The sequence below is a fragment of the Panthera pardus genome, unplaced genomic scaffold (assembly GCF_024362965.1).
Source record: "Panthera pardus isolate Hobbes unplaced genomic scaffold, ASM2436296v1 HiC_scaffold_27, whole genome shotgun sequence".
Classification (NCBI taxonomy): Eukaryota; Metazoa; Chordata; class Mammalia; order Carnivora; family Felidae; genus Panthera; species Panthera pardus.
The window spans coordinates 107,527,719-107,555,132 of NW_026526843.1; the positions used below are offsets into that span (position 1 = coordinate 107,527,719).

General features: G+C 34.4%; 1 protein-coding gene across 6 annotated transcripts in view; it reads right to left on the minus strand.

Annotated features, from left to right (window-relative positions):
- Window positions 1–27,414, minus strand: part of CNKSR2 (connector enhancer of kinase suppressor of Ras 2) — a 302,678-nt gene that overhangs the window by 150,959 nt on the left and 124,305 nt on the right. For 5 of the 6 annotated variants that reach the window (XM_053891765.1, XM_053891764.1, XM_053891763.1 and 2 more), the window contains exons 5-6: window positions 23,150–23,191; window positions 5,907–6,026 (exon numbers count right to left, since the gene is read on the minus strand). In XM_053891765.1, the coding sequence (XP_053747740.1) occupies window positions 5,907–6,026; window positions 23,150–23,191 (162 nt within the window). The remainder of the gene's footprint in view (window positions 1–5,906; window positions 6,027–23,149; window positions 23,192–27,414) is intronic. The other variant, XM_053891762.1, reaches the window with a different exon arrangement.

The window sequence follows — 27,414 nt, forward strand, 5'->3', positions numbered from 1 at the left end:
TTATTATAGAAGTTAAAAGAGGACAAGATCCTTGCCATCATTTTTCTCTAGGCATTAACAAAATTACATCAGATTAATAAAGGATCTGAAGTATATTTGTAAGAGCTAAACACTAAATTTTGTTTTAGGTTTTTTACATAGAAGTATTGTGATAGAATAAAGTGGGAAAAGACAGTGAAAGAAATAATATATATTACTTGGACATACAACAGTCATAACTTATCATTCTCTATCACAATCATCACAAATACCTACTTGTTAGCATGTGCCAGGGACTGTTTTAATTGTTTTCTATTCATTTCTCAATAGCCTATGTGGTATAAACTATCATTATTTCTGTTTTAGAGATAAGGAAACTGAGGTACAGAGAAGCTAGGGAGTCTGTCCAAGGTGATGAAGCCAGGTTTCAAGCCTAGGCAGTCTGACTCCAGACGACATTCTCAACCAGTAGGCTCCTGACTTACCGATTTATTAACAGAAGAGTTGTGCACCTTCACTTTTATTATAACATAATATTTGGCAATTGTAGATATTCAATTCAACCACTGACTGTTTAACATGTATTCTGAAGACCTCTTTAGCCCACCTGCACAATGTGCAATGTGGTTATAAAGACTAACGGGCATTTTACAAACTTATTTTATTCATCTTTTCTTCTGAAAATGGTAAGCAGAAGTTGACTATATTTATCTCTACACTTCTTTCAATATTGTTCATTACTGATTACAAATTAAGGTGTCTGACAAGAGCTCTAAATAGTTTCATTAATGGTTAGGGCATAGAGAAAGTCTAATATTCTAAGATAAATGTTTAGAAAAGGCAGTACAGTCATGCAGATAATAAAAATTCATGGACATACTCTAGTTGTGCCTCTGGAAACAAAATTTTGAGCAATTATTACACAAACTAGGAACTTCAAAACTGGCAATTATAAGCTAAAGCAGGTATCTGTTATTTATAGGAAGAAAATCTCACCATTAATTATATATAACTGTTACACGGTTTATATTAAAGTTAATTTGTTCAGAAGGATAAAAATATATATTTTTCATTTTTAATGATTTTTTCAATGTTTCCTTATTTTTGAGAGAAAGAGAATGCACACAATCAGGGGAAGGGCAGAGAGAGAGGGGGACATAGGATCTGAAGCAGGCTCTGTGTTGACAGCAGAGAGCCAAGTGCGGGGTTTGAACTCATGAACCATGAGATCATGACCTGAGCCGAAGATGGAAGCTTAACTAACTGAGCCACCCAGGTGCCCCCCAAAATATTTTTAAAATGCTTAAATACAGAAGGATCTAGTTATGTATACAGAGTTTAATTCTAGCAACTTCATGGAAGCAATAGGATACAAATAAAGCACATTTTAAAACTGCCACAAAGAACGAAGATATTGTTTTATGCAATATTTTCATTTCAAACCTAATACGCCATTTGTTGTAACATCTTTTAATAATAAAAACTGACTTCATAGTTTTTATCTCCCTTTGGTAGTATTAATGAGAAAAATGGCCAAAAAAGTCAGGTGCCCAAAGAAAGTAAAAGAAGCAAGTTGCTTGGATGAGTTTCAAGTTAATCATCTTCCAAATAATGAAGAGTCCACAGAAATACATCTGATCATTTGTTCACCTTTCATTAAGGGTCAAACAGTAGGAGGACATGTAATTCAAATGGCTCTATTTCTGGAACAGAGACAAATCTGGTCTTTCATTTCATCAAAACCTTCATTCTTCCTTATTCTTTTTTTCTTTTTTTAAAACCAATTAATTAATTCCAGAGCTGACTTGAACAGTTCCCTCTCTCCTGCTTAGTTTGCCAAAGTGACATTGGCTTCACTTGGTCTCCAAATGTCAACCAATGGGAGCCAGAGCAACCTCACAGTCAAGTCAATGGAGTAGGGCATATTTGAGGATAATCCAAGTGTCTAATAGCAAAAGGACACTCTGAGGCCAAATGGTTTCCCCAAGGATGGCTCCCCCAAGCCCTTTCTTCTCTGTTCAACTCATCTCTTGGTTCTGATCTAGTCTTGATATGTTGCAATAGTTCTCTTGGTTCTGATCTAGTCTTGATATGTTGCAATAGTTCTCATTTTGCCTCCTTTAATTTTCTGCTAATCGTTGTTTAAAAACATTTTAGAAGCTAGTTTCACGTTTTAATCGTAACTAAGTATGTTTCCCATCATTTCTTATAATGCTTATGATGCTCAAAACTAAGAAATCCTAGGGGATTTGACTAATTAGGTGTAAAGTTGATGAACAATTTATCTAGTTCATCAGTGGAAGAACCAACCAGTTACCCTTTGCCTATGAAAGATGTTGTTTTGAAACTGGCAGAAGACCTTCTGCAGATGTTGTAAGCTAATTAAGCTTCTTTAAATCTTGGTATTCTCCCACCTCTTTCTATTTCTCTCCTTCATGTACCTTTTAGACATTTCTTATGGCTAAGCACATGCTAAATGTTACCAAAATTCTTAAATCTATTTATTTCAAATGTAACTGACTAAACTTGTTTATGTGGTGAATGATTTTTTTAAAAATTAAAAAAAATATTTTTAATGTTTATTTAGTTTTGAGAGAGAGAGAGAGAGAGTACGAGCAGGGGAGGGGCAAAGAGAGAGAGGGAGACAGAATCTTTAGCGGGCCGGGCTCTAGGCTCTGAGCTGTCAGCACAGAACCCGACACGTGACTCAAACCCATGTACCATGAGATCATGACCTGAGCCAAAGTCAGATGCTCAATCTACTGAGCCACCCAGGCGCCCCAGTGAATGATTTTTAAAATGATACCTTGAATGAATCATATAAAATTTATATTTAGGCATCTCTTTAATATGAACCACAAGAAATAGTTTTTACTTAACTTTTTACTAATATTCAACATTTTGGGGTTTTCTTTTCCTCCTTTGGAAATATTTTCCCAATGAAATGCTGCCAATTGTCCTTTAATAATGATTTCCCTAGGTGGTTCCAGTTTTAAAATCACCCTCTGAGGGGCACCTGGGTGGCTCAGTTGGTTAAGCGTCTGACTCTGACTCTTGACTCTGGCTCAGGTCATGATCTTAGGGTTTGTGTGTCCCTCTCCCTCTCTCTGTCCCTCCCCTACTGGCGCTCCCCTTGCCCTGCCATCTGGCTTTCAAAATAAATAAATAAACTTAAAAAAATAAAGTCACCCTCCTAATTCTCTCACACTTCTGTTAAGCAATTCCAGCTTTAAATGTGGGATAATGGAACAAGCTTTGCTAACATGTACTTCATTGAGATTTACCTGGACTTAAACCCTGGCTCTATTACCTATGTGATATAGGGCAAATTGGTGAAGATCTGTGATTCCATTTTCTCATTTGGAAAATAAGAAAGTACCTACTCTACAGAGTTGTGAGAAAATACTTGGCAAATGGTAAACACTCGTTTTTTTTTTCTCTTCCAGTCTTTCTCAGACTAACTGAATCTGGTTGTTAGCATTTTAAGTTTATGACTGTTCCAAAGAGGAGACCCATATCTACCTCTTTCAAATTTAAAAAATAAAAGACCTGTCCAGGGCTATACCTTCCATTAAAACAAATCAAGATTTTGGGGCACCTGGGTGGCTCAGTCAGTTAAGCGTCCGACTTCAGCTCAGGTCATGATCTCATGGTTAGTGAGTTCGACCTCACATTAGGCTCTGGGTGGATGGCTCAGAGCCTGGAGCCTGCTTCAGATTCTGTGTCTCCTTCTCTCTCTGATCCTCACCTGTTTGCTCACTCGCTCGCTCTCTCTCTCGGAAAAAAATAAACATTAAAAAATTTTTAAAAAATCAAGATTTCATAACGTCCATTAATTAGCACTGTGTTGACTCACTTCACAAGGTTACTTTCCCCCATGATTTCAGGGGAAATTGGTGGGGGGAAAAATCAGGCTCTTTTCTCCAAATACTGTCCTTAGAACCACAGGCTCATAGAGCTAAAGGGAGCTTTAAAGATGATCTAGTCCACCCTCCCTTTCTTCCTCCAACATTCTATGCATGAAAATAGCAAGGCCAAGGAGGTTAAATTTACTCCTCCACCTCCTCAAGATAACACTCACGGCTATATTTTATGTAAGTGATTTGTAACTAGGTGTCCTGACTCCTAGTCTAAAAGAATATATACTAATTCCTAATCTCCCACTCCACAAATCATGCTGAGAGAGCTTCCTTTCTTTATAACTACTGAAAAACGGGCTGCCTGGGTGGCTCAGTTGGTTTAGCGTCCAACTCTTGGTTTTGGCTCAGGTGGTGATCTCACAGCTTGTGAGTTTGAGCCTTACATCGGGCCCTGTGCTGACAGTGCAGAGCCTGCTTGGAATTCTTTCTCGCTGCCCCTTCCCTGCTCTCTCTCTCTCTCTTTCAAAATAAATAAACTTAAAGAAATATAACTACTAAAAAGGGAAACATAAAAAGGAAAATCTTCAATACTACAGGTTGAAAGATGCTTTAAATGAAACTGGACTGTGTAAAGATAGCCAAAGGGAACAGTAAGAATTTAAAATCATAAATATTACTTCAAATAAATTTATAAATATTAAAAATAAACTCTTAAAACTAATTAAATTTAGATACTATACTTATAGGCTATGATGATGGTATACTTGCTGGCTTTCTGATATACTGATTTCCATCTTCCTAGGAAAACACTGATAAAAGGTACAAAAGCAGGAGAAACTATAGTTATCAAAAAGTAATTTGCCAAATATCAGGAGGAAAGTCACTCTATAATATAGATGGCTTCACAGTGAAAAATCACTATTATGCATTAAATAAAAGCCACATAAAAAGTTAAACTTGCTTATGGATCTTTAAGAATATATTACTTGAATTATATTATTTCCAAGACTTCTATTTTCTAAATATCAATAATTATATCCTATGAAAATTCATCTGCAAGGAGAAAGGAGAAACACTGGAGCACCAAACTAATAATTTACAATTGTGTAGGGGGTAAGATGTTCTCCAGTCAGTTTCCTGTTTTTTGTCTCTCTCATTAATATTAATTTTATATGCTTTATTTCTAGAGGCCCATTAAAGAAATTTAACCTCTGGGTTAAATTTAGAACCAATATAATTTTTAATCAAGTGAATAAAATATAGAAGATGATTATTATTTCATAATAAAAAAATATATCTCTAGATGTCAGCCTAGTTTTGGCAAAATCCACCTGCTTACTCACTCTTTTAAGAAAGAATGGATGTGAGTTATAAACAATATTGGGTTTGCTTAGCTTATACAACCTAAGAGAAAAGAGTCCTATTAAAACCAGAACAAAACAAAGCAAAACAAACAAAACACCTACTGGCATGGGCAGGTAACAATGTAGTTCTTAGTATAAAACTGTTAAACTTCCTTTAAACCTAAGGAACTTTGGTGGGGGGGAGTGAAAGAATGTAATAAAAAATAATTTATCACAGGATAATTTAGAAATTGCCATTTTATTTTATTTATTTTTTTTAAATTTTTTTTTTCAACTTTTTTTTTTTTTTTATTTATTTTTGGGACAGAGAGAGACAGAGCATGAACGGGGGAGGGGCAGAGAGAGAGGGAGACACAGAATCGGAAACAGGCTCCAGGCTCCGAGCCATCAGCCCAGAGCCTGACGCGGGGCTCGAACTCACGGACCGCGAGATCGTGACCTGGCTGAAGTCGGACGCTTAACCGACTGCGCCATCCAGGCGCCCCGAAATTGCCATTTTAAATTCCTTTTCATTTTCACTTATCTTCATAAAACTTCTTTTCACAACAAACTCCCACTACTTTAATTTACCTCTGGAAAAAAAAATACCAAAATATTCTAAGTTTGTTAGAATTTATGGATTCCCATATTTGGAGGCTACTTTGCCTACATCATTAGCTATCCAATGATGGATGGTGGCTTTGATAAACATGGTAGCTCTTACCAGCCCTTCACTTGGTTTGATGTTTGCCAGCTGAATCACTTCTAGGTGGGCAGACTGTGAAACCAGAGGATCTGATGACAGGGATATGATGTGGTCACAGACTCCAGAAAGAGTTTTACACTGAAAAAAAAATTAGGATGAACACATGTTGTATGTAACACGTGAATCACTTTTTGTTATAACTTTCTTACAAGAAAAAATTAAAGAAGCATAAGCAGGTGACTTTTTTTTCTATAAAATCTGCATAAAATAGGTATTCAGGTGAAAAAAACATAATACATACACAACACACCTATATTCTAAATTATGGATACAAGAACTAAAGATCAAAATACAAGAAAGTTATGGTTTTGTTTCTCTTGTTTGATTCATCAGACCTAAAATCAAATCATTATTCCTAAATAATCTTAATAACCACACAACTTCTTGATAACAACCTCTGGATGTAACTAAACTCAATAATTTCAAAACCACCCATGATATGATCAGAAAAGTTTAAAAACAATCCAGTAAACGACCAAGAAGATGAATGTTCCAAGTCTGCTCAGTGAACTTCTCCTACTTATTTGTACATACTTTACTGTTCAAGGTTACCTTTCTATAAATTTCCTATGTCGTTCAGGTAAAGTTTGCCACTTCTTCAATACTGGTTTCTCAGCATTCTATGAAGTCTAAAATTGCATAAATTCTAAAATTGCTTCATTCTGAATCCTTTGAGGCAGAAGCCATGTCCTACTCATCTCTGACTTCTCTTCCTCCCCCTTCCCCACACCTCCACAACAGGTAGAGAGATCTTACAACATATAAGGTACTCAGTAAATACGAGCTGAATAAACTGAGGAACAAAGGAGTTTTAGCACTTAGTAGAGTGGCTTGACTGAGGACAGAGAGCTAATACTTTAGGTTAGGATAAATCTATTCATGCTGCTATAGAACAGATATAAATATGTTAGAGTGAGACATGGTAAAATCATGAAGAGTGGAACATAAGTGAATGACGCTTGGAGTATACTTCCTCAAATATGCTAGCCCTTAGAAGCTTCAGACTCTCACTGTGCTTACTGGAACCAGGTGTCCATCATTTGGTTTATTATTATTATTATTATTATTATTATTATTTACCTTTATTGTAGGAAGAGCTATTATTTTTCAGCAATCAAGGTGTCATTTTCTGTCCATTTCCAACATGTTACATTTGTTCTGTGACCACTACATTACTCAATTGTAAGGGAGACAGTTCTCTTTGTCTGGTCAAGATAATAATGACTCTCTTCTTATTTGCTACACTCTTTGTACATGGCCCGTGGCCTCTCATTCTGCACTGGGTTCAGCTTCCTCACACCAAACAAACTGCCAAACTAAATTTCCCGTGTAATTTCACTCCTTTTTCCATCTACTTCTCAAGGTTGCACTTTTATTGAAGCTATCAGCCTCCAAAGTGAGACATTAGCTGGTAAGATACCAATACCCATGGAAAGAACATGGGCTTGATATAAAGATAGATGTGGGTGATCATCACAGTGCCAGTTACTTGCTGTGTAACTGTGAGCAAGTTATTTTATATCCTTGAGGCTCAATTTCCTCATGTAGAAAATGGGGTGATAAAAATTGCTCTATATGACAAATCAGATTAAGGTATAAAGAAAGAGCCTAATATGGCTCCAATCCAAACAAGACACTATATAAATGCTTATTTTTCCCCTGTTGCTTTCTCTACCCTCAGAGGGCTTAATCTTTACTCATGAGATGAATAATCTCATTATTCTTCATTACATGGCCTTGTTGACCATTTTACAATGACCAATGATCACACTGCATGGCCATAATGGGAGAGTTCACATCTCTTTACTCTTTCTGATGTTCAAATCTCAATGCTCAGATACAATGAAGGTATTTACCCTGAAAAGCTGCTAAGCATAGTGCCAAGAGGAAGACCACTTCTTAGAAATTGGGAATTCTACAGGGCCTGATGTATTTGATCTGTGCAATTGCATAGGGGCCTGTACTTAGCATTATGCTCTGCTGTTGAGGTCTTGGAATTCTCCATTGTTCCTGAACAAGGGACTTGACATTTTCATTTTGCACTAGATCTCACATGTTTGTAGCACATCTTGGCACCCTAGTTGTGTGTGTGCGTGCGCGTTTTAATTCCTCTTGAAAATACTCATCAGCAGCCATGGGGGAAAGGACAGAATGGCAGCACTCAACATACAAAAACTGGCTGCATTTCAAATTGTTGATGTTTACAGGAAAGAAAACACTTTTGGGCAGATTTATATCTTTTAGCTATTCCTTTCCTCCTATGTATGGCTACATTTTCATTCTTATTTTCTCTTTATCTGAAGGGGTTGATAATATTGTTAATTCTTAAGCATTTCTAAATAGGATACTTGGATTGCATGATAATGTAAAGGAGATATAATCTAAATCAGTACTAAATCAGTACACTAAAAAGAAACCTTTGTCGTTTCTACAAATTGAATTATTTTAAAAGTCCAATGCATAAATAAATAGGAAAGTAATGGACATATTTAAATGGCTCAACGTGTACATGACAACATTCAGGGTCTCATACGACACACTGGTAATGAGCAATAGCAGCTCTCCAATTCAGGCACTGGAAGCACTTAGAAGTGGGGTAGAAGAAGGAAAGGCAGAAATACTAGACTGTAGACATGTTTACAAAAAAGAAAATACCAATTAAATCCACCGTATTAAGTTGCAAATCATTTTCTCAGATTCCTCTTCTTGAGTAATTTTGTTTGCCAAATACTTGCTATGTGCAAGGTCTGCTGGAATACAAAAGATGAGTAAAACAATGACTTTACCAGAAAAGCCATCAGGATTTAACAGATTAAAGATCCTGAAAAAAATAATAAAAAGACTTAGAAAAGAAACTCCACTAGAACCTTGCTGCCTGTTTTAGAGATAATGTACTAGAACCTTTATATTATAGTATTTGGCACTTGACTTAATAAGCCAATTAGAAGGGGTATAAAGCCTGGTTTTATATGCTAATTCTACACTCATTACTACATCATACATCAAGCCACTGCGGGAAACCACATTAAAAGTACTAGGCAAAGTTCCAGGGAAGTTATTTGACACATTCTTGTAAAAAGCAAATTTGCTCATTCAGTAAAATCACGAGATATTATGTTGTTAACATTTTAAAACACAGCATTATCTACTGTTACCTAATTTCTAGAAAAAGAAAATTATAAGATAGCAAGAAAAATACATCTTTTATTATTATAAGTGAACATCAATATTACAGAGCACCTATAGCATATCTGGCACAATGCTAAATAGATGACATTTGAATGACATGGGTTTGAACTGCGTGGGCCCACTTATACACAGAATTTTTATAGTACAGTCCTGTAAATGTATTCTCTCTTCCTTAGGATTTCCTTAATGACATGTTCTTTTCTCTAGCTTAATTTATTATAAGAATATACTATAAATACATAAAACATACGAAATATGTGTTAATCAACTGTCTTATAGGTAAGGCTTCTGGTCAACAGTAGGCTATTAAGTACTTAAGGTTTTGTGGAGTCAAAAGTTATACATGGATTTTTTTTTAACTGCATAGCAGTTTGGTGAATTGTCCAAGGGTCAATTATACTTCATATTCATTATCTCATTTATCCTTATAACAACTTCCTGAAGTAGATATTATTATAGCCAGCATAGCAGAGGAGAAAGCAAGGCTAAATAAACAGATCAAGGTCCATTGCCTTGGAAGAAAAAGGACTTGAATTCTTAACCGTTATGCTTAACATCTCTCATTTCAATCCCTAAGTTGGAACTTGTTTTTGATCAATTTCTTTTTATATTGCTTAATCCTATGTCTGTATTAAATGGATGTTATATAGTACCTTTAAACTATATACTATAATGAAATACAAGGCAATTCTGCAAACATTCTTGCAATCTAGAATGCCATTTAGATAAGGAATAGTAGATCTGAGAGTGTGAAAGACACAGCTCTCTGGGAAAATGTAAAGCCATATTTGCAGCAGCAGAACAACTCTATCCTAGCTAGAAGAAGACTTGGTAACCACCTGTATAAAGGGGATTCTTCTGGTATTTCTGCAACATTCATACCAAAGAATTTTTAATTCTATTTATCTTTAGTTCTAAAAACAGAAAGAAAATTTGAACCTAAAATTAAACCTAGTAAATAATATGCCTTTAATAAAGTTAAAGGGAAACTTAAGATAGCAATGAATATTATAACTGACCTTGTGGATTCTGTTATGAGCTACCCATGATGGTAACAAAAAATAGTGACTAAATAGCAGGTGACAGGGCTAGCTAGGACTTAAGAACCTTTTAAAACAAAAGAGGGTCATGGGCTAGAAGTAATGGTGCTGTGACTTTTTTCTCTCCAACTGTTCATATTAATTTCAACTATGAATTAATAGAGCATGTTCTCAGAGTGAAATGGGAAGTTTTCATATTCCGTTCTATATACATCCTATATTTTATATACATTTACACACACACACACACACACACACACACACACACACACACACACATCTGGTTCACCCAAATCTAAAAGTTCAAAATGGAAAAAACACCTGAACACAGCAGGTTTAGTATAAAATTAATGGTTTTAAAATAGTTGTAAAAGCAACATTTTAGTCACTGTGGAGATTGAAAAAAACAGCACCCTTACATTAACATATTAACTAATAATAACAGCATTATTTCATTATCACTGAATTTATCAAATAGTTTTTAGATTACTATGTAAAGTTTCAGTGATTATGTTTTACAAAGGGAACACAAAAAGTATTCTAAGTACAAACAATAGTGAAAAGCTAAGGGAAAGGAAAGAAGTCTTTCCTATATTAGTTACCATCAGAACATACTCAGACATGATTGAACTATTTCAAGTATTTTTATTTGTTTTTCTAGATAAGTGAAGTGCTGGAGTCAGTTATTCTGAATGTATTGGAGGAAATGAATGGAACTATCTTTAGGTTAAAAAATCAGAAATTCATTTCAATTAAGAAAGAACTTCAGGCTCATGAGCTTAACAAGAGATTCTACCACCCCCCAAAAAAATATTTTACAAAAGGACATTTCTAGAAACTTTTCAGGTATATACATATATACAAGGGACAAGAATATAAAACAAAGATAAAATGAGGAAACAACAAACAGATGCATATACATTTTAAAATGGCAACATTGATGTAAAAGCTACGATTTAAGAATAGCTTAAATGATTCAGGTTTATTATCAATAAAATGGAAAATAGTAGCAAAATTTTTATTTTTTATTTTTTATGAACTTTTTATTTTATTTATTTTGAGACATAGAGAGACCACGAGCAGGGGAGGAGCAGAGAGAGAGGAAGAGAGAGAATCTCAAGCAGGTTTCACACTGTTAGCACTGAGCCTAGTGAGGGACTCGATTTCAGGAACCATGAGATCATGACCTGAGCTGAAATTAAAAGTCAGATGCTTAACTGACTGAGCCACCCAGGTGTCCCAACAAAAGTTTTATTTTGATAGTGTATACACAGTAAAAGTATTAATATAACTGATATTGTAATTAAAATAGTCTGGAGGACAGAACATGTTTTTACTTTGGTTTGTCTATTAGTATAATTCAGTATTACAAATCATGTAATCCTGTGACAATTTAGGATGACATCTGCATTGTATTTTGTGAATGAGAGGTTTTGTTTTTACAAAATAGTATACATTTATTCTAATATTAATAGTGAGAACTCTAAATGATATAAGCCTCATTCAGAAATATAGTATTCTAAGTATCTTAATACTTCCTATATCTCTGTTGAGCTAACAATTTTGTAGTTCTAATTATGATGGCTCCCTAATAAGATACAAGGAGTAAAGAATCAGAGGTAACTTTGAAAGAGTAAAATCCACAAACAGAATTTAAATTGATATTCAAAAGCATTATTCTATGTAAATATTCCCCAACCCAGGAAGAATTTCTTGCTCATATGAGTAAACAGAATTGAATGAGAAACAATCTTTTAACCCTAAAAAACAAATAGAATGAAATTTCAATTTTAACCCAATGTAAAAAATCATACCTATATACAGTGAAGATTAAGAGTTTCAAATAGCTTCAGAATACAACTGTAGGAGCAAATAAATAAAGGTAATATGAACTTTGTTCCAACAAGGCCTAGAAAGCTCTGCAATTCCTTTAGGTTTCAAATTCTGATGGTGGGGAGAAAAACACAACAAAACAACTAACAGAATGAAAAGAAACCACCACCACTCTTCATACAGCCATTCATTCATTCAACAATCACTGAGTATCTGCTAATGATTCAAATGCCCACTATTACATTCAAGGATTTCACAACCTGGTGTTTCAGGTAATCTATTTGGCTTTGTCCTTAATGTCACTTACATTAAACATGTTGTCCTTGTGTTCCTGATAATGGAAAAGAGGCAATAACACTTTAAAACAACCATCATTCATGAATGATGAGGCTATGAAGGATGAGGTCAGTACCAAACAGTGAGAGAACATCAGTCCCAAATGTGTACCTGCTTTGATGAGCAAGAAGTAGACCCATGACACTTCCAAATTATTTCCAACTGCATCTCTGAAGCATCCTGGTCTGAATTAAAGTTGACACAAGACACTCCACTCTCCTCTGGTTTCTGACAGGAAAACAGTCAGCTGGAAACCAGTATTTAATCTAGGAAAATCTCCATTGTATTTGCCTGCTCTCTCAGGGGCGAGAAATAGAGCCAGACAGGCTTGCAGTGGGTCCCCAGATAGTTGAGAGAACACTCATTAGGGTGAAAATTTCCAGGCTCAAAATTAACAAGGGTCTGGACATGCAAGTGGCTCAACTAAGAAGTGGGTTATTAGGAAGAGGATGCCCTTTTACTTTAGAGTCAAATAGCAAGACTGAAGGAGTTCATTATAATTAAATGAAATGCTGGAAAATCCAGGCACTGTGTGTGTGTGTGTGTGTGTGTGTGTGTGTGTGTGTGTGTATGTATGTGTGTGTATATATATATATATATACATATATATATATATAGACACACATATGGTATAGGTATACATACACACACAGAGAGAGAAAGAGAGAAAGAGAGAAAGAGAGAGAGAGAGAGAGAGTGTTAGTTTATGGGCAAATATTGAAAAATAGCAGAGACTTGGAGGGTAATGTCTTCACTTACAGCTGAGAAATTCAAAATTGCCATATGTGGTTTTTTTTGGAGGGAAGAACTAATTGCACTGTGCCAGTTATGACTTTACTGGCTCTCAGTTCCAAATTCACCCTTCAGTGCTTGCTCTGTGATAATGGCTGGGACTTGTCAAGAATTTCTGCTTTACACCAAGCATTATGTTAAGCTTTTATCAGTAGAGGGCACCAAAGAAATGTGACAAGGGGAATGAGGCTTCTCTTTCAGGTTCCCTTGTGCTGCATTTTTGCTTGGTCTTGTTCCTGCGGCATGGTCCATCAGTGATGGATGTGTGTGACAACACCCAGTGGTGCCATGATCATGCAGTCCCTCAGTGAACTCAAAGTCTCAGCCTGGGCTCAGTGACCATCATCCTGGGGCCCTCTCAGCCTCATACCCACAGCAGCACTCCACTCTCTCTATGAGTCTCCTACCAGCAACAGTTGCCTATATCCTAGAAGGCTGTTTCTTGCTTGCCTGGAAACTGTGGGCCAGCTCTGGCTTAGGCAACCCTCTGGCTCTAATGAGTTCTGATCCACCTCAGCCTGGTGGGAGGGTGTTTGCCTATCAGCTGTCCTTCATTGTATATACCACCTTCCTTCATTCTAGGGAAAGCTTTACAGTGTCTTTACATAGGTACTTTTCTATGATAGCTTAATAATTATTTAGATTAAGCTTCTGTTGTTTAAGTTATAGTTTGATTTCTGCCTCCAGACTGATCCCATTGCCTTGATGAAGATATCTTGATATTTACAGTGACTGTAACTGTAGTTAAAAAAAATTCATAGTGTCAAAAACATCCATAGTGTCTTTGATCATAAAAAGAATGGTCTCAGATGAAGATAGCCCTTCAATTTATCACTTCATGTGACCATAATGTTTTCTACTGATTTTCTGAATTATCACCAAAGAATTATGGCATTTAGATCTTACTCCTATAACCCAACTTAATGAGAAAGGCTAATTTAGTTTCTTCACAGCTAGTAAGTGCCAGAATGAGGTCAGGACACCAAATCTCTTTAACTCTCAAATTGATACTCTTTCTACTACATAACTCTTGTTTCACTTGACTCCTCAACAAAAACAAATATTCTCTGAGAACAATTGCACACCCAGTCTGTGTAAGCATTTTATAATGTATAATGTGATCAGCAAATGTATTGTTAGCAAGAACAACCATATAAATATACTGATGTACATACTGTCTACGCAGATCATAATAAAACATATTAAAAACAGATTATCTTAATTTGTTATGTATGGCCACATTCCCTTTAGTGTATACACATATTTTCTTTTTGTTTCAGAAAAGACAAAGATTTTTTTTACCTCCATGATATTCTATCTGATTTCTTCTTTCCTCCTTAAAACATTGAATGTGGAAGTTACAGTTAAAATAATTTATAAGGAAATTAACCATCAAAATGTCAAAACCTGAAGATAATCTAATAGAACACTCAAGAAATCAATGCCTATTTCAGTAATAGTGTTAGCATGTATCTTCAGGGTGACCACAAAAATGACAGTGAAGGGGGCCAAGACAGAAGGGTCACATTAACTGTGACAACAAAGAAATATCTTAATTCTTTTCATCTATAAAACTGTTAGAATTCATGTTTTAATGAGATGGCTCAAAATTTGCATGTCCAAATGCTACCGTTATAACCAAAATGTCAACCATGCAAAAAAACAAAACAAAACAAAACAAAACCCCCTCCATTTGCAATGGCTCCAAACCACAGCTTTAAGAGAAGATTCTAGCTATAATTACCAAAGCTGCCTTTTCAAAGCATTAGGGACCTTTTGAAAACCAATGTAAAATTATTTTTATGGTGTCATTTGAGTGCCACTATTTTCAAGAAATCTCTAAAGATAAAATATTAATATCATTTTTATTTTATTATAGGGCATTCTGCTACCTGGTACCTATATCCTCAAGGTTTGACAAAATCTTAAGAAAGCTATGCTTACAAAAATGATATGACATAGATAGTGGGGAAAAATCTCAAATGAGCTCTTTATTTTCCCCTCCAAGCTCTTCCCTTGGATCTGTTGCTTCTGTGTAGTTTTAGCCATCTCAAGACTAGATATCAGAGAAGGCATAATACTTTCAGTTCAGATGGAGTTTAGGAGTGAAGAACTCATACATGCAAAGACAGAAAAAAATTACACAGAATATTTATGAAATAAAACAATTAGTTAACATGCCAAAATAAGCCTAATTCATGATCAAACCTAAATTAGTAAAGAAAAAAAATAGCTTAGAGGGAAAAGAGAAAAGAGAGAAGAGAGCATTCATGAGAATTTCCTTCCTATAAACTGTAAAGTACTGTATAAAAAAAAGATAATCTTAACACTAACATAATAAAGTAGGCATTCACTGTGTTTATTCTTCCCATTATTTTTATGAAAGCAATAGGGGATAAAATGCCACTACAAAGCAAGTGCCATACACAAGACCACACAGTTGGTCAATGTAAAAGGTGCATTTGAGCTCAGTATAATCTGATTTAAACAATGTAACTTAATGATCTTGCCTGGTCTGAGATTTCCATGAGTTTATCAAAGCTGGCAAGTGTTCCAGGCTCATCAACAAGAGCAGCAGGGCTATGACAAGCACAGTTTAAGTCTGCTGAAGCACAGGGTCTAAAATAGCTTCTCAGGAATGCTCCTCTCTCCACATTCAAACACTGTAGTGAAAGGTGGGAGTGAGGAGAAAGTAGGGTATGGAACTCAAGAGAACTCCAGATTCCTTATAACTGATTTACTGTGTACAAAACAAGCATCTGTGCAGAGCAAAAACAGATGGGCTTCAACCTATCAGAGAATGTGTAATCAGGGCCAAGGCCTAACTGAGAGGGAAATACCAGATCAACAAAGGGGAAATACCTTACTGCTTATCATTAGACAACAATCACGCAGATACATAGTGCACATATGATCTGCATTTCCTTTCTGTCCTTTATGGCTGCACTGTGCCATCAGTTCCATTATACTTAATGACAAATTAAAGGAAACCCAAGTTGTCATTTCCTTTTGCTCCTTCTCACGTTTCATATTAACAGACATCTCCGTATACCACTGCAACCAACCAACCAACCAACTTTTTTCTAACAAGTCTTTTGGTCTTCAGAGTCTACTGCTTTTGAATTTTAAGCATTAAAAAAATCCTGTTTCAAAGATAAAAACAGTGAACATCAAGAAATCTAGCAGGTGTATCATAAAATTATCCATTTAAAACTATCAGAATTATGAATATAATAGAATATATACTTGTATAATTTTCCATTATAAAAGCAATACAAACTAATTGAAGAAAATTGGGAAGATATTTGAAATTAAAAAAAATCAGCTGTTACCTTACCAAGCAAACACAATAAATATTCATATAGAATATTTTTTTTCAAAGTTTCAACAGTGATGATTTGTTATGTTTATAATATTTTTAATCTGGTTTTTACTTAACATTATTATTTAGAATCTTACTTTTAACATTGGAACATATTTTATGTATATTTATAAATATCACTTATTTCTAAATTATATAATCAGATATAATTTGAAACAGTAACTATGAATAATAAATATTTCATCCTGTAATTGCACCATAATTTACTGAAGCATCACCCTATTATTTTCTGTTTTTCACTATTATACATAATGCTACTCTAAATACTTTCTGTTGTATTTTATAATTTATTTTAGACCAGATTCCCAAGATAGTTTAGGAATATAGACTCTAGAGCCAGACTGCTTGAGTTAAATCCTACCTTAAATCTTTCCATCTGTGTCACTTTGGGAAAGTCAACTAACCTCTTTAGGCTTTAGTTTCCTCATCTGTAAAATGGACATGATGGTATCAATACGTATTTTCCAAGGTTGTTATGAGGACCAAATGATTAGCTTATATTTAGCACTTGAAATAGTACCTGCAGCATACTATAAATACTACAAAAATATTAGCATTAATGTTTTTGAGTCTTGAAATTGCCTAAAACTTAAAAAGGTTTAATGAGTGCACATGATTAGCAGTAAGGTACGTCCATTCAATTTCATTAGATTTTTGCCAGCATTTGAGTATTTTTAGTCTGTATTTGTGTGTGTGTGTGTGTATTTGTGTTTATTAATTGATAGGTGAAAGTTTGAATTTCATTACTGTGTTACAGGGATTCCTTGTTTTCTGAGGAAAACTGCCACTGGAAAGTAATGGTAGTCTTTGTGATTTAATTTAGGGATACTGAGCTTGTCTCTTTAAGAAATATATAAATGCAATGATATTTGCATTATCTTTCTGATTTATCCAATGATATTTATCTATTTGATTTATTTAACAACCCTCATTTAAAAAACAGCACTCATATTTTTTTATTCTTCACTATCTGGGACAGGTTCAGTGTTTGTGCTTCCCCCTAAATTCTTATGTTGAAACCTAACCCCCACTGTGATGGTTTTTGGGAGTGGAGCCTTTTTGAGAGATGACTAGGTCCATAAGGGCAGAGCCCTCTTAAATTGGATTAATGTCCTTATAAGAGATCCCAGAAGACTCCCTGACCCCTTCCATCAATGTGAAGACCCTCTATAAATCAGGAAACAGGCTCTCACTAGACACCGAATCTGCAGGTGCCCTTATCTTGGACTGCCCAGCCTGCAGAAATGTGAGAAAGGTGTGTTGTTTAAGCCCCCCAGACTAGGGTATTTTTGTTATAGTACTGTGAATGGACTAAGACACCATAGCATCTGGTTTTGTTCTTCATCTCCAGCCCTTTGCTACCACAAGTTTCCTATTCTAGAATTTGAAACTTTTGCTTCATTTATTTAGTAAACTTACTCAAATCCATTTTTCAACAAGGTACTTTAGTGACCTTGCTGATTTAGAAATATCTTTTTGTTGCTCTCACACATGAATGATAATTTAGGTATAAACATTTTGGGGCATTACTCTTCTTATGGATTTTCAATCAGACAACAAAAAGAAAAAAAAAAAGGAATCCAAATCAGCAAGGAAGAAGTCAAACTTTCACTCTTCAGATGACATGATACTCTATGGGGAAAACCCGAAAGACTTCCCCCCCAAAAATGCTAGAACCGATACATGAATTCAGCAAAGGAGCAGGGTATAAAATCAACATACAGAAACTGGTTACATTTCTATACACCAATAATGAAACAGCAAAAAGAGAGATCAAGGAATCGATCCCATTTACAATAGGACCCCAAACCATAAAATACCTAGGAATAAACATAACCACAGAGGTAAATGATCTGTATGCTGAAAACTATAGCAAGCTTATGAAAGATATTGAAGAAGACACAAACAAAATGGAAAAAACATTCCATGCACATGGATCGGAATATTGCTAAAATGTAGATACTACATAAAGCAATCTACACATTCAATGCAATGCCTATCAAAATAACACCAGCATTCTTCACAGAGCTAGAACAAACAGTTCTGAAATTTGTATGGAACCAGAAAAGACCCCAAATAGCCAAAGTAATGTTGAAAAAGAAAACCAAAGCTGGAGGCATCACAGTTTGGGACTTCAAGCTGTATTACAAAGCTGTAATCATCAAGACAGCATGGTATTGGCACAAAAACAGATATATAGATCAATGGAACAGAATACAGAACCCAGAAATGGACCCACAAACATATGGCTAACTCATCTTCGACAAAGCAGGAAAGAATATCCAATGGAATAAAGACAGTCTCTTCAGCAAACGGTGCTGGAAAAACTGGACAGCGACATGCAGAAAAATGAACCTGGACCACTTTCTTACATCATACACAAAAATAAACTCAAAATGGATGAAAGACCTGAATGTGGGGCAGGAAATGATCAAAATCCTAGAGGAGAAAACAGGAAGTAAACTCTTTGACCTAGGTTGCAGCAACTTCTTGATGTGTCTCCAGAGGCAAGGGAAACAAAAGTAAACACAAACCTTTGGGACCTCATCAAGATAAAAAGCTTCTGCACTGCAAAGCAAACAATCAACAAAACTAAAAGGCAACCAACAGAATGGGAGATGATATTTGCAAATGACATATCAGATAAGGGGTTAGTATCCAAAATCTATAAAGAACTTATCAATCTCAGCACCCAAAAACAAAATAATCCAGTGAAGAAATGGGCAAAAGACATGAACAGACACTTCTCCTAAGAAGACATCCAGATGGTTAATGGACACATGAAAAGATGCTCAACATCACTCATCATCAGGGAAATACAAATCAAAACCACAAGGAGATACCATCTCAAACCTGTCAGAATGGCTAAAATTAAAAACTCAGGAAACAACAGATGTTGGTGAGGATGCAGGGAAAGGGGAACACTTTTGCACTGCTGGTGGGAATGCAAACTGGCACAGCCACTCTGGAAAACAGTATGGAGTTTCCTCAAAAAATTAAAAATAGAACTACCCTACGACCCAGCAATTGCACTACTAGGTATTTACCCAAAGGATACAAAAATGCTGATTTGAAGGGGCACATACACCCCAGTGTTTACAGCAGCACTATTGACAATAGCCAGATTATGGAAAGAGCCCAATGTCCATCGACTGACAAATAGGTAAAGAAGATGTGGTATCTGTGTGTGTGTGTATACACACCCAGACACACACACACACACACACACACACTGGAATATTACTTGGTGATGAAAAAGAATGAAATCTTACCATTTGCAGTATCGTGGATGGAACTACAATACATTACACTAAGTGAAATAAGTCAGATAAATATTTATGATTTCACTCATATGTAGAATTTAAGAAACAAAACACATGAACACAGGAAGGGAAGGAAAATTAAAATACAAACGGAGATGGAGGCAAACCATAAGAGACTCTTAAATACAGAGAACAAACTAAGGGTTGCTGGAGGAGTGTTGGGTGGGGGGATGGGCTAAATGGGTGACATGCATTAAAGAGGACACTTGTTAGGGTAAGCACCAGGTGTTATATTAAGTGATGAATCACTAAATTCCACTCCTGAAACCATTATTATACTATATGTTAACTACCTTGGATTTAAATAAAAAATAAAGTAAACAGAAAAAAACGATTTGTGGATTTTGTTTCATTGTCTTCTGGAAGTTATGGTTTCAGAGTAGACATTTGAATATAATATAAGTTTAATTTCTTTGAAGTGAAAACTTCCCATGTATCTCTTCTTACTAGTTAAATGTACTTGCTTCTTGACATAGAAACTGTAATATATTAACGAAAATATCTTGAAATCGTGATTTTTCCAATTCACTTTCTTAATTTGTTGAGAAATTCAATTTTCCCAATTTGTATTCCTAAATTATTCTATTATATCCTTAATTATTTCCTATTGTTTTCTTCTTTAGAAACTAATAATTAGTTGAAGGTGGGCTAACCATAATCTATCCTCTATAGCCATTATCTTCTCTCATTTTTTGTCTTTTTATTAATTTACTAATAATCTGAGCAATAAAAAAGTTTATTTTGTGTCTTACTGTTTCAATTTTCTGTAATAATTAGTATGCTTTTTACTGCTTTCAGCATGGTTTAATTTCTATTTCCATGTTCTCAGTTTTAAAGACTTTTTTTTTGTTTATTTTGTGTTCAGTTTATAGTGGCCTTACTTTCTTTATAGTATGGTATTCTATTTTAATGCAAACAGTATTCTTTTGATTCTTACTGAGATCATTAAATAGATGTTCTTAATAAACTTATTTCATGGAAAAAGATTTTCTTCTGACATATGAGGGACAGTTCCCCTTCTCCTTCCCATTCTTTTTCTTCACTCATCCCTAAATAAAGATCTATTTCAGGAAAAGATACACCTCACAACTTTCCTAACTATCTCAGTTTGCGCAGCTGTTGAAGAATACTCTGATACTTGTGTTGCCTATGTAACTCCCAAGATAGAGCAGATTTTCATAAATGATAAGTTATCCTTCCTCTTTATAAATGCCTCCCCTAGCCTCCAGACAAAATATAGATATAGGGAATGGGTCTGGGCTGAGACAGTTGATGTTCTAGTGCCTATCTCAAGTTACTGTAATCTCTACTCATTTGTATGAGCACTCTGACTCAAGTCTCATAGGAACAAGGAGAACATTCAGAGTCAGTAACAATTTGATTCTAAACAAGTTATATCAAAACTCAGGCTTTTTATTTTCTGGTACACATAAATAAGAAAAAGGGAAAATAAAAAAAACATAAATAAATATTGGAAAGAAGGTAATGAGACTATAAACAATTGTACTTAGAAGAAATTAATATTTTCATTTTACACATTAAGAACAAAGTCACCTACAAATATCTAATCATTATGTTATATACCTGAAACTAATATAATGTTATGTGTAAATCAACAATAAAATTTTTTAATGGTTAAAATTTACCTTAAAAATATCAAAGACAAACTACTTGACTAAGGTCACTGAGATACAAACTGTTAGAATTAGGGTGCAGGGATGCCTGGGTGGCTCAGGTCATGATCTCGCAGTTCTTGAGTTCAAGCCCCATGTCCAGCTCTGTGCTGACAGCTCAGAGCCTGGAGCCTGCTTTGGATTCTGTGTGTGTCTCTCTCTCTGCCCTTCCTCCACTTGCACTCTGTTTCTCTCTCTCTCTCAAAAGTAAACATTAAAAACTTTCAAAAAAAGAATTAGGGTTCAGACAGTCCTTTAGACTTAACATGATTTCCTCTACATTACAGGAAACCTGGAAAGATACTTTATGAATATTTTGTTTTCAAGAAAGTATTCTAGCATCATATATACCAAGTGGTATAGTATACTATTTTATTATTTTTAAAAAAGAATTCTTATTGTGAGAAAAGTAGCACACAAGAATATAACCTTCTACTAAAGGCTAGCCCATCTTTACATTAAAAGGCTGGGAAGGGAGAAGTGGAAAGAGACAAATACCATGTGATTTCACTCATATGTGGAATTTAAGAAACCAAACAAACAGCAAAGGGGAAAAAAGAGAGAGAGTCAAACCATGAAACAGAGTCTTAACTACACAGAACAAACTGATGGTTACCAGAGGGGAGGGGTGAGGGGGATGGGTGAAATAGGTGATAGGGATTAAGAAGTGCACTTGTGATGAGCAGCGGGTGATGTGTGGAAGTGTTGAATCACTATTTTATAATACCTGAAACTAATACTACACTGTATGCTAACTACTGGAATTCAAAAAAAACCTTAAAACAATGTTAACAAAAAAAATAAATAAAAGAATAGGAGAACTGTAAAAAAAAAAAAGAAAGAAAATACAAGTGCTTTCTGAGCTGAACTATTTGGTTAATGCCATCCACAGTCTCAATCATCGTCAAACAGGATCTTTAAATTGTCACTAGCTTGAATGCAAAATTGCCGAAGTAAATATATAGCATTCATTTCTAAACTTCTTTAATGTTACTTATGTTGTCACTCATTTCTAACAGAGATGAAGAAGTTATCAGGACAGATGAGCATCAACCAAGATACGGATTTACAAAGAAAAGCAGTAAACTGTTCATTAACAAAAAAGGAGATACTTTTCTATAAAAGTATATTCATACTCCGTTTCTAGTAATATCTACAAAATGATTAACTGATTCAACAAATATTGCCAAATTAAAATTTGGAAGGAGGTTTGGGGAGTATAGAATCTGATCAAAGGCAGATTGATTATTTTATTAATTATTTCACCCAAATGATGATAGGTTGTTTACCCCATTATACAACCAAATACTTTTCTCTGGTATCTTTCTCAAATGAATGGTAAAAAATTCTGATTTCAAGTTCTCTCTTTTTCTAGATTCTTCATTATATTCCAACCTTTCTACATACTACAATCTCAAAATTTTTATCATATTATATGATATTTTCCTATTAGGATACAAAAGAATTATTTTAACTAATATAACCTGTTCTTTTATACTTTTTATGTTCTTTTGTAATTTTCCTATAAAATATACAGGTCTCATTTTTTATAGGCTACAGCTTTATATTTAATTACTAGTTAAACAAAGAACCGTTTTCTAAGGAAGATGAAAATAAACCCAAATAAACTTACCACATGAAGAATTTTATTCTCTGTTTCATACACAGTACAATCCTTTAAAAAAAGAAACATATGCATTAGTTTTCAAAACAAATCAAGCATTCCTTTTAAAATACTTTCTTAGGAAATGTACGACAATTTGAAAAAATCTTGACAATTCAAGCAAAACCAGCAATAAGAATGTGAATAAAATCTGGAAAGCTATATACCAAAATATTCATAGTGGTTAGCTCTGATGGTCAGTTACACAGGTATTCTTATATTTGCTTAACTATATTTTCTAATTTTACACAGAATACAATACAGAATAATATACATCAGAAAAAATATTGTAACCATTTTCTATCTAAACTTTTACATCTGATAAATACATTTCGTTGAAATATTTCCAACATTTCAAATACTAATTTATTATAGATTGGAACATTAGGAAAAATACCAATATTTACTTCTATAGTCATATCTTAATCTCAAAAATGCTTTTATATTTTCAATTATTTCCAGCTATTAAATATCCTTAATATTATAAAATTGGTACATATCAAGTTCATAGTTCTTAACATAAATTTGAATCCTTGAAATTGTAAAAAAATTATTTTAAAAAATCACCATTGTTTTTTTACCTGCAATTGCTAGACTTACAATGAGCAAACATATAGCAAAGTGATCTTTGCTTAGAAACTTCTGTTTCTATGGCTTAGTTTCCTGAAGAAATTCATAAAATGGGCATGACATTAGTAGTAACACAATAAGGGTGTTGTGAGGATTAAGTGAGAAGATGGATGAATGGCTTAGCACAGTATCTGGCATACAGTGATAAATACATTTTAACTATGAATTACTGTTGTTCTGTGTCTTTATTTTTAAAATGTAAACTAATTACCTTTACTTCAAAATAGAAAGTTAACTAATTATTATTTGGCTATCTAATTTTGAAAAAATATCCATGTTTCACAGTACTGCATATTTTAAGGAATGATAGCCCATTTCATCTCTTTCCCTGAATTTAATTTTAACAAAAAGGAATACTGTTGAACATAGTTTTTGATAATGCCATTTCACCACAATACCTTGTCAGAAGTAGTACATATTCTTATCAGGCGTAAAAGTTTTAAGGTTAAATATAGGTCTGATTCATTTCATAAACTAAATGAAATACTTAAGGATTGGGTCTTGCAATTCTGCAGGGCTTCTGTGCCAAAGAAGAAGTTTGTTACAAATATAGCCATATCTATGTCTTTACAAATTAAGTATGAATTATGTGTACAGAGGAAGAAAGGTATAGATAAAGCATTTATGTTGGAAAAGTGCACTGTACTTACATCAGAATTTGGAAGACTGCAATTTTATAGAATTAATTTCAGACACAATTACATTGGTAAGAGATGATTTGGGAAAAGTTGGAAAGTTGACCAGTTTCCCCAAACTGCCTCTACAACTTGCTTCAGCTATAATGGATACAAGTTTGATTATTTACCTACCTTCCCAGAAACAGAGAATATGATTAAATGTTCAGACTTCAAAGGAATTTTCCTCAAGGAGAAAAGTAAATATGATCTAAATGTATATCCTGCCAGTGATCACACAGCAATAATCACACAGAGAATAACTATTTCAAGTTCTTTAAAATATAATACTTTACTTGCATATCTCTAGTATGACATAACAAAAGAACTATTAAACAAAATCTTACACTATCGTCAGCAATCATATTGTTGGTTAGTTATTGTTAGTCTGTTAATGTTTTGCTGAAACTACTGCATTTCATAGGATAAAGCAAATGAACAATTATGTGATACTACTATCATTCTATCATTTTTGGTTTCCTAAATAATTTTAGCATGAGACAAAGCAGATACATATATAAGAAGGTCAGTAAAACCTAGAGTCTCTTGATGCATCATGCACACACGTGTGTATGTACTTCTTAGGCCCACTGAAAAGACATAACTGAGTAATAAATAAACTCCTCACAGTTAGTGATTTTCAAATACCATTTCTTGGGCCTTTGGTTAAGGAAAATAGTGGATTCCAGATCTGGGATATGAATGTATAAGATGAGCCTGGATTATACTGTGACACACATAGAAAGAAGCTATCAAACTATACAAGGATTGTTTGTGTCAGTAGGACTCAGAAGTCAACATGAAGAGATTTTCACTGGCCAAAGATGGAGCAATTTGGGAATCTAAAAAAAATAATAGTTGCAATGGATGGAAACAGTAAACTAAATATTAGTTTTATTTATATTAATACATTTGATACTAAATTAAAAAATCACTTATTAGCTTTACAAAGTCCTTTTTAAATTTTATTTTGAGAGAGAGAGAGTGTGTGTGTGCATGAGTAGGGGAGGGGCAGAGACATAGAAAGACAGAATCCTAAGCAGACTCGGTGTTGTCAGTGCAGAGCCTGATGCGGGGCTTGATCCCATTAACCATGAAAACATAGTCTGAGCCAAAATCAAGAGTTGGTTAAACATCTGACTTTGGCTCAGGTCATGATCTCACGGTTTGTGGGTTCAAGCCCTGTGTCGGGATCTCTGCTGGCAGCTCAGGGCCTCGAGCCTGCTTCAGATTCTGTATCTTCCTCTCTCTCTGCCCCTCCCCTGCTCATGCTCAGTCTCTCTCTCTCTCTCTCTCTCAAAAATAAACATTAAATATATAAAGTACATCCAAATATATTTACTAATGCTTGTGTAATACTGAATATATTAAGCAAATTGGACAATGCATAATAGATGTACTTTTCCTCTTGTTTCGGCGAATATTAATCAACTGTCTTCATGATACAGAGATAAATAAAACATGTCCCCTGACTTGGAAAAACACAGTTTAAGGAGACAGGCATTCACATAAGTAAGTTAAAATATGTAGAATTCCAAAGTCTTCATGAAGTTTGTTTCAATAACTTTATAAGTATAAATGTGACAAAAATATACAAATCCACATGTCAAAGGTCAATTATTTAAAATTTTAAAATATTGACATATTTCTCATTAAAATGCAAAGTGACCACTGTGTTGTGCTATACACTGCTCAAGTCAAATTTCAAACTTTGTAGAATTTTTCATCAGCTGCTGCTCCTCAGTGACTAAAAGAAATACATCTATAATCCAAGCTTTAAGATTATTCAAAGAATGAAGTACCGATCCATACGTGATAATTCTGACATGACTCCAAAAGACAAAGTCTAAAAGAGATACATCAGGTGACTGAGGCGGCCAAGGTTTTACATCAGTCGAAAAACTGTCAAAAATATTAAAATCAAAAACTATTTGAAATAAACAATACTAAAGGACTATAAAAGAAATTGAAATAATTAAATTTTCAAAGGATGTGTGTGTTACATTTATAGCATATTCACACATGTGAACCTATTAAAGCTTAAATCTGTACGAACATATTTGGGACACTCACAATTACTATAATAAAGGCAGGATCATAGGGCTGGGCAAGCAGAGGAGAAAACAACTAACTCTGCCTTAAAAAGAATTAGTAAAGGCAGCTTTAATTGGGTTTTGGAAAAAGTATGTTTTTAGGCAAAGAAAATAAAGGCATTACTGCAAAAGCAATAAAACTGCACTCAAACACTGTTAAACTACTGCAGTAGTTTTCAGATTTTACTCTGTATACATGTAACAATCACTTGGAAAGTGGGTTAAAATGCGTATTCCCAGGTTCAGCCCCAGATACACAGATAGGGTAGACCTGGAGTGGGGGTCCTAGCATGATTTTGATAAAGATGGTACTGTGAAAAACAATCTATTTTATGGGAAATACTGTGATAGAAGAATGCCAAACCAAAAATGATCAAAAATATAAAATCTGTAAGACAGTAGACTGATTCAAAAATAGTATCTGCTGGCTCATTCCAATTTTCAATTCCTCACAGCTTTGTGCTTTTGTTACACATTCCCCCAATTTATTGGTTGGTTTCTCTTTTTTCCCTCCTATTAAACTTATTTCTTTCTTTAATCACTTACTACTCTGAATAACTGCTTCTACTTGTTTATATCTCTGCCTTCTTTCAGCCAGACTGGCCTGTTCATTACTGAAAGCCAAAGGCTTTCACAAAGGCTGGACACAGCATAATAAAAACAAAACAGAACAATACAAAAAAAGTATATATTAACCTGCTATTTTATATTAGGGAGAAGAATAGAAACTAAATGACTGTGTTTTATTTAGTTAAGCTATCATGTTAAGGAGTTCATTTTATCATGCTAAGTATTTAAATAGCCCTAGGTACCTTAGGGGATTAATTTTATTAATAAG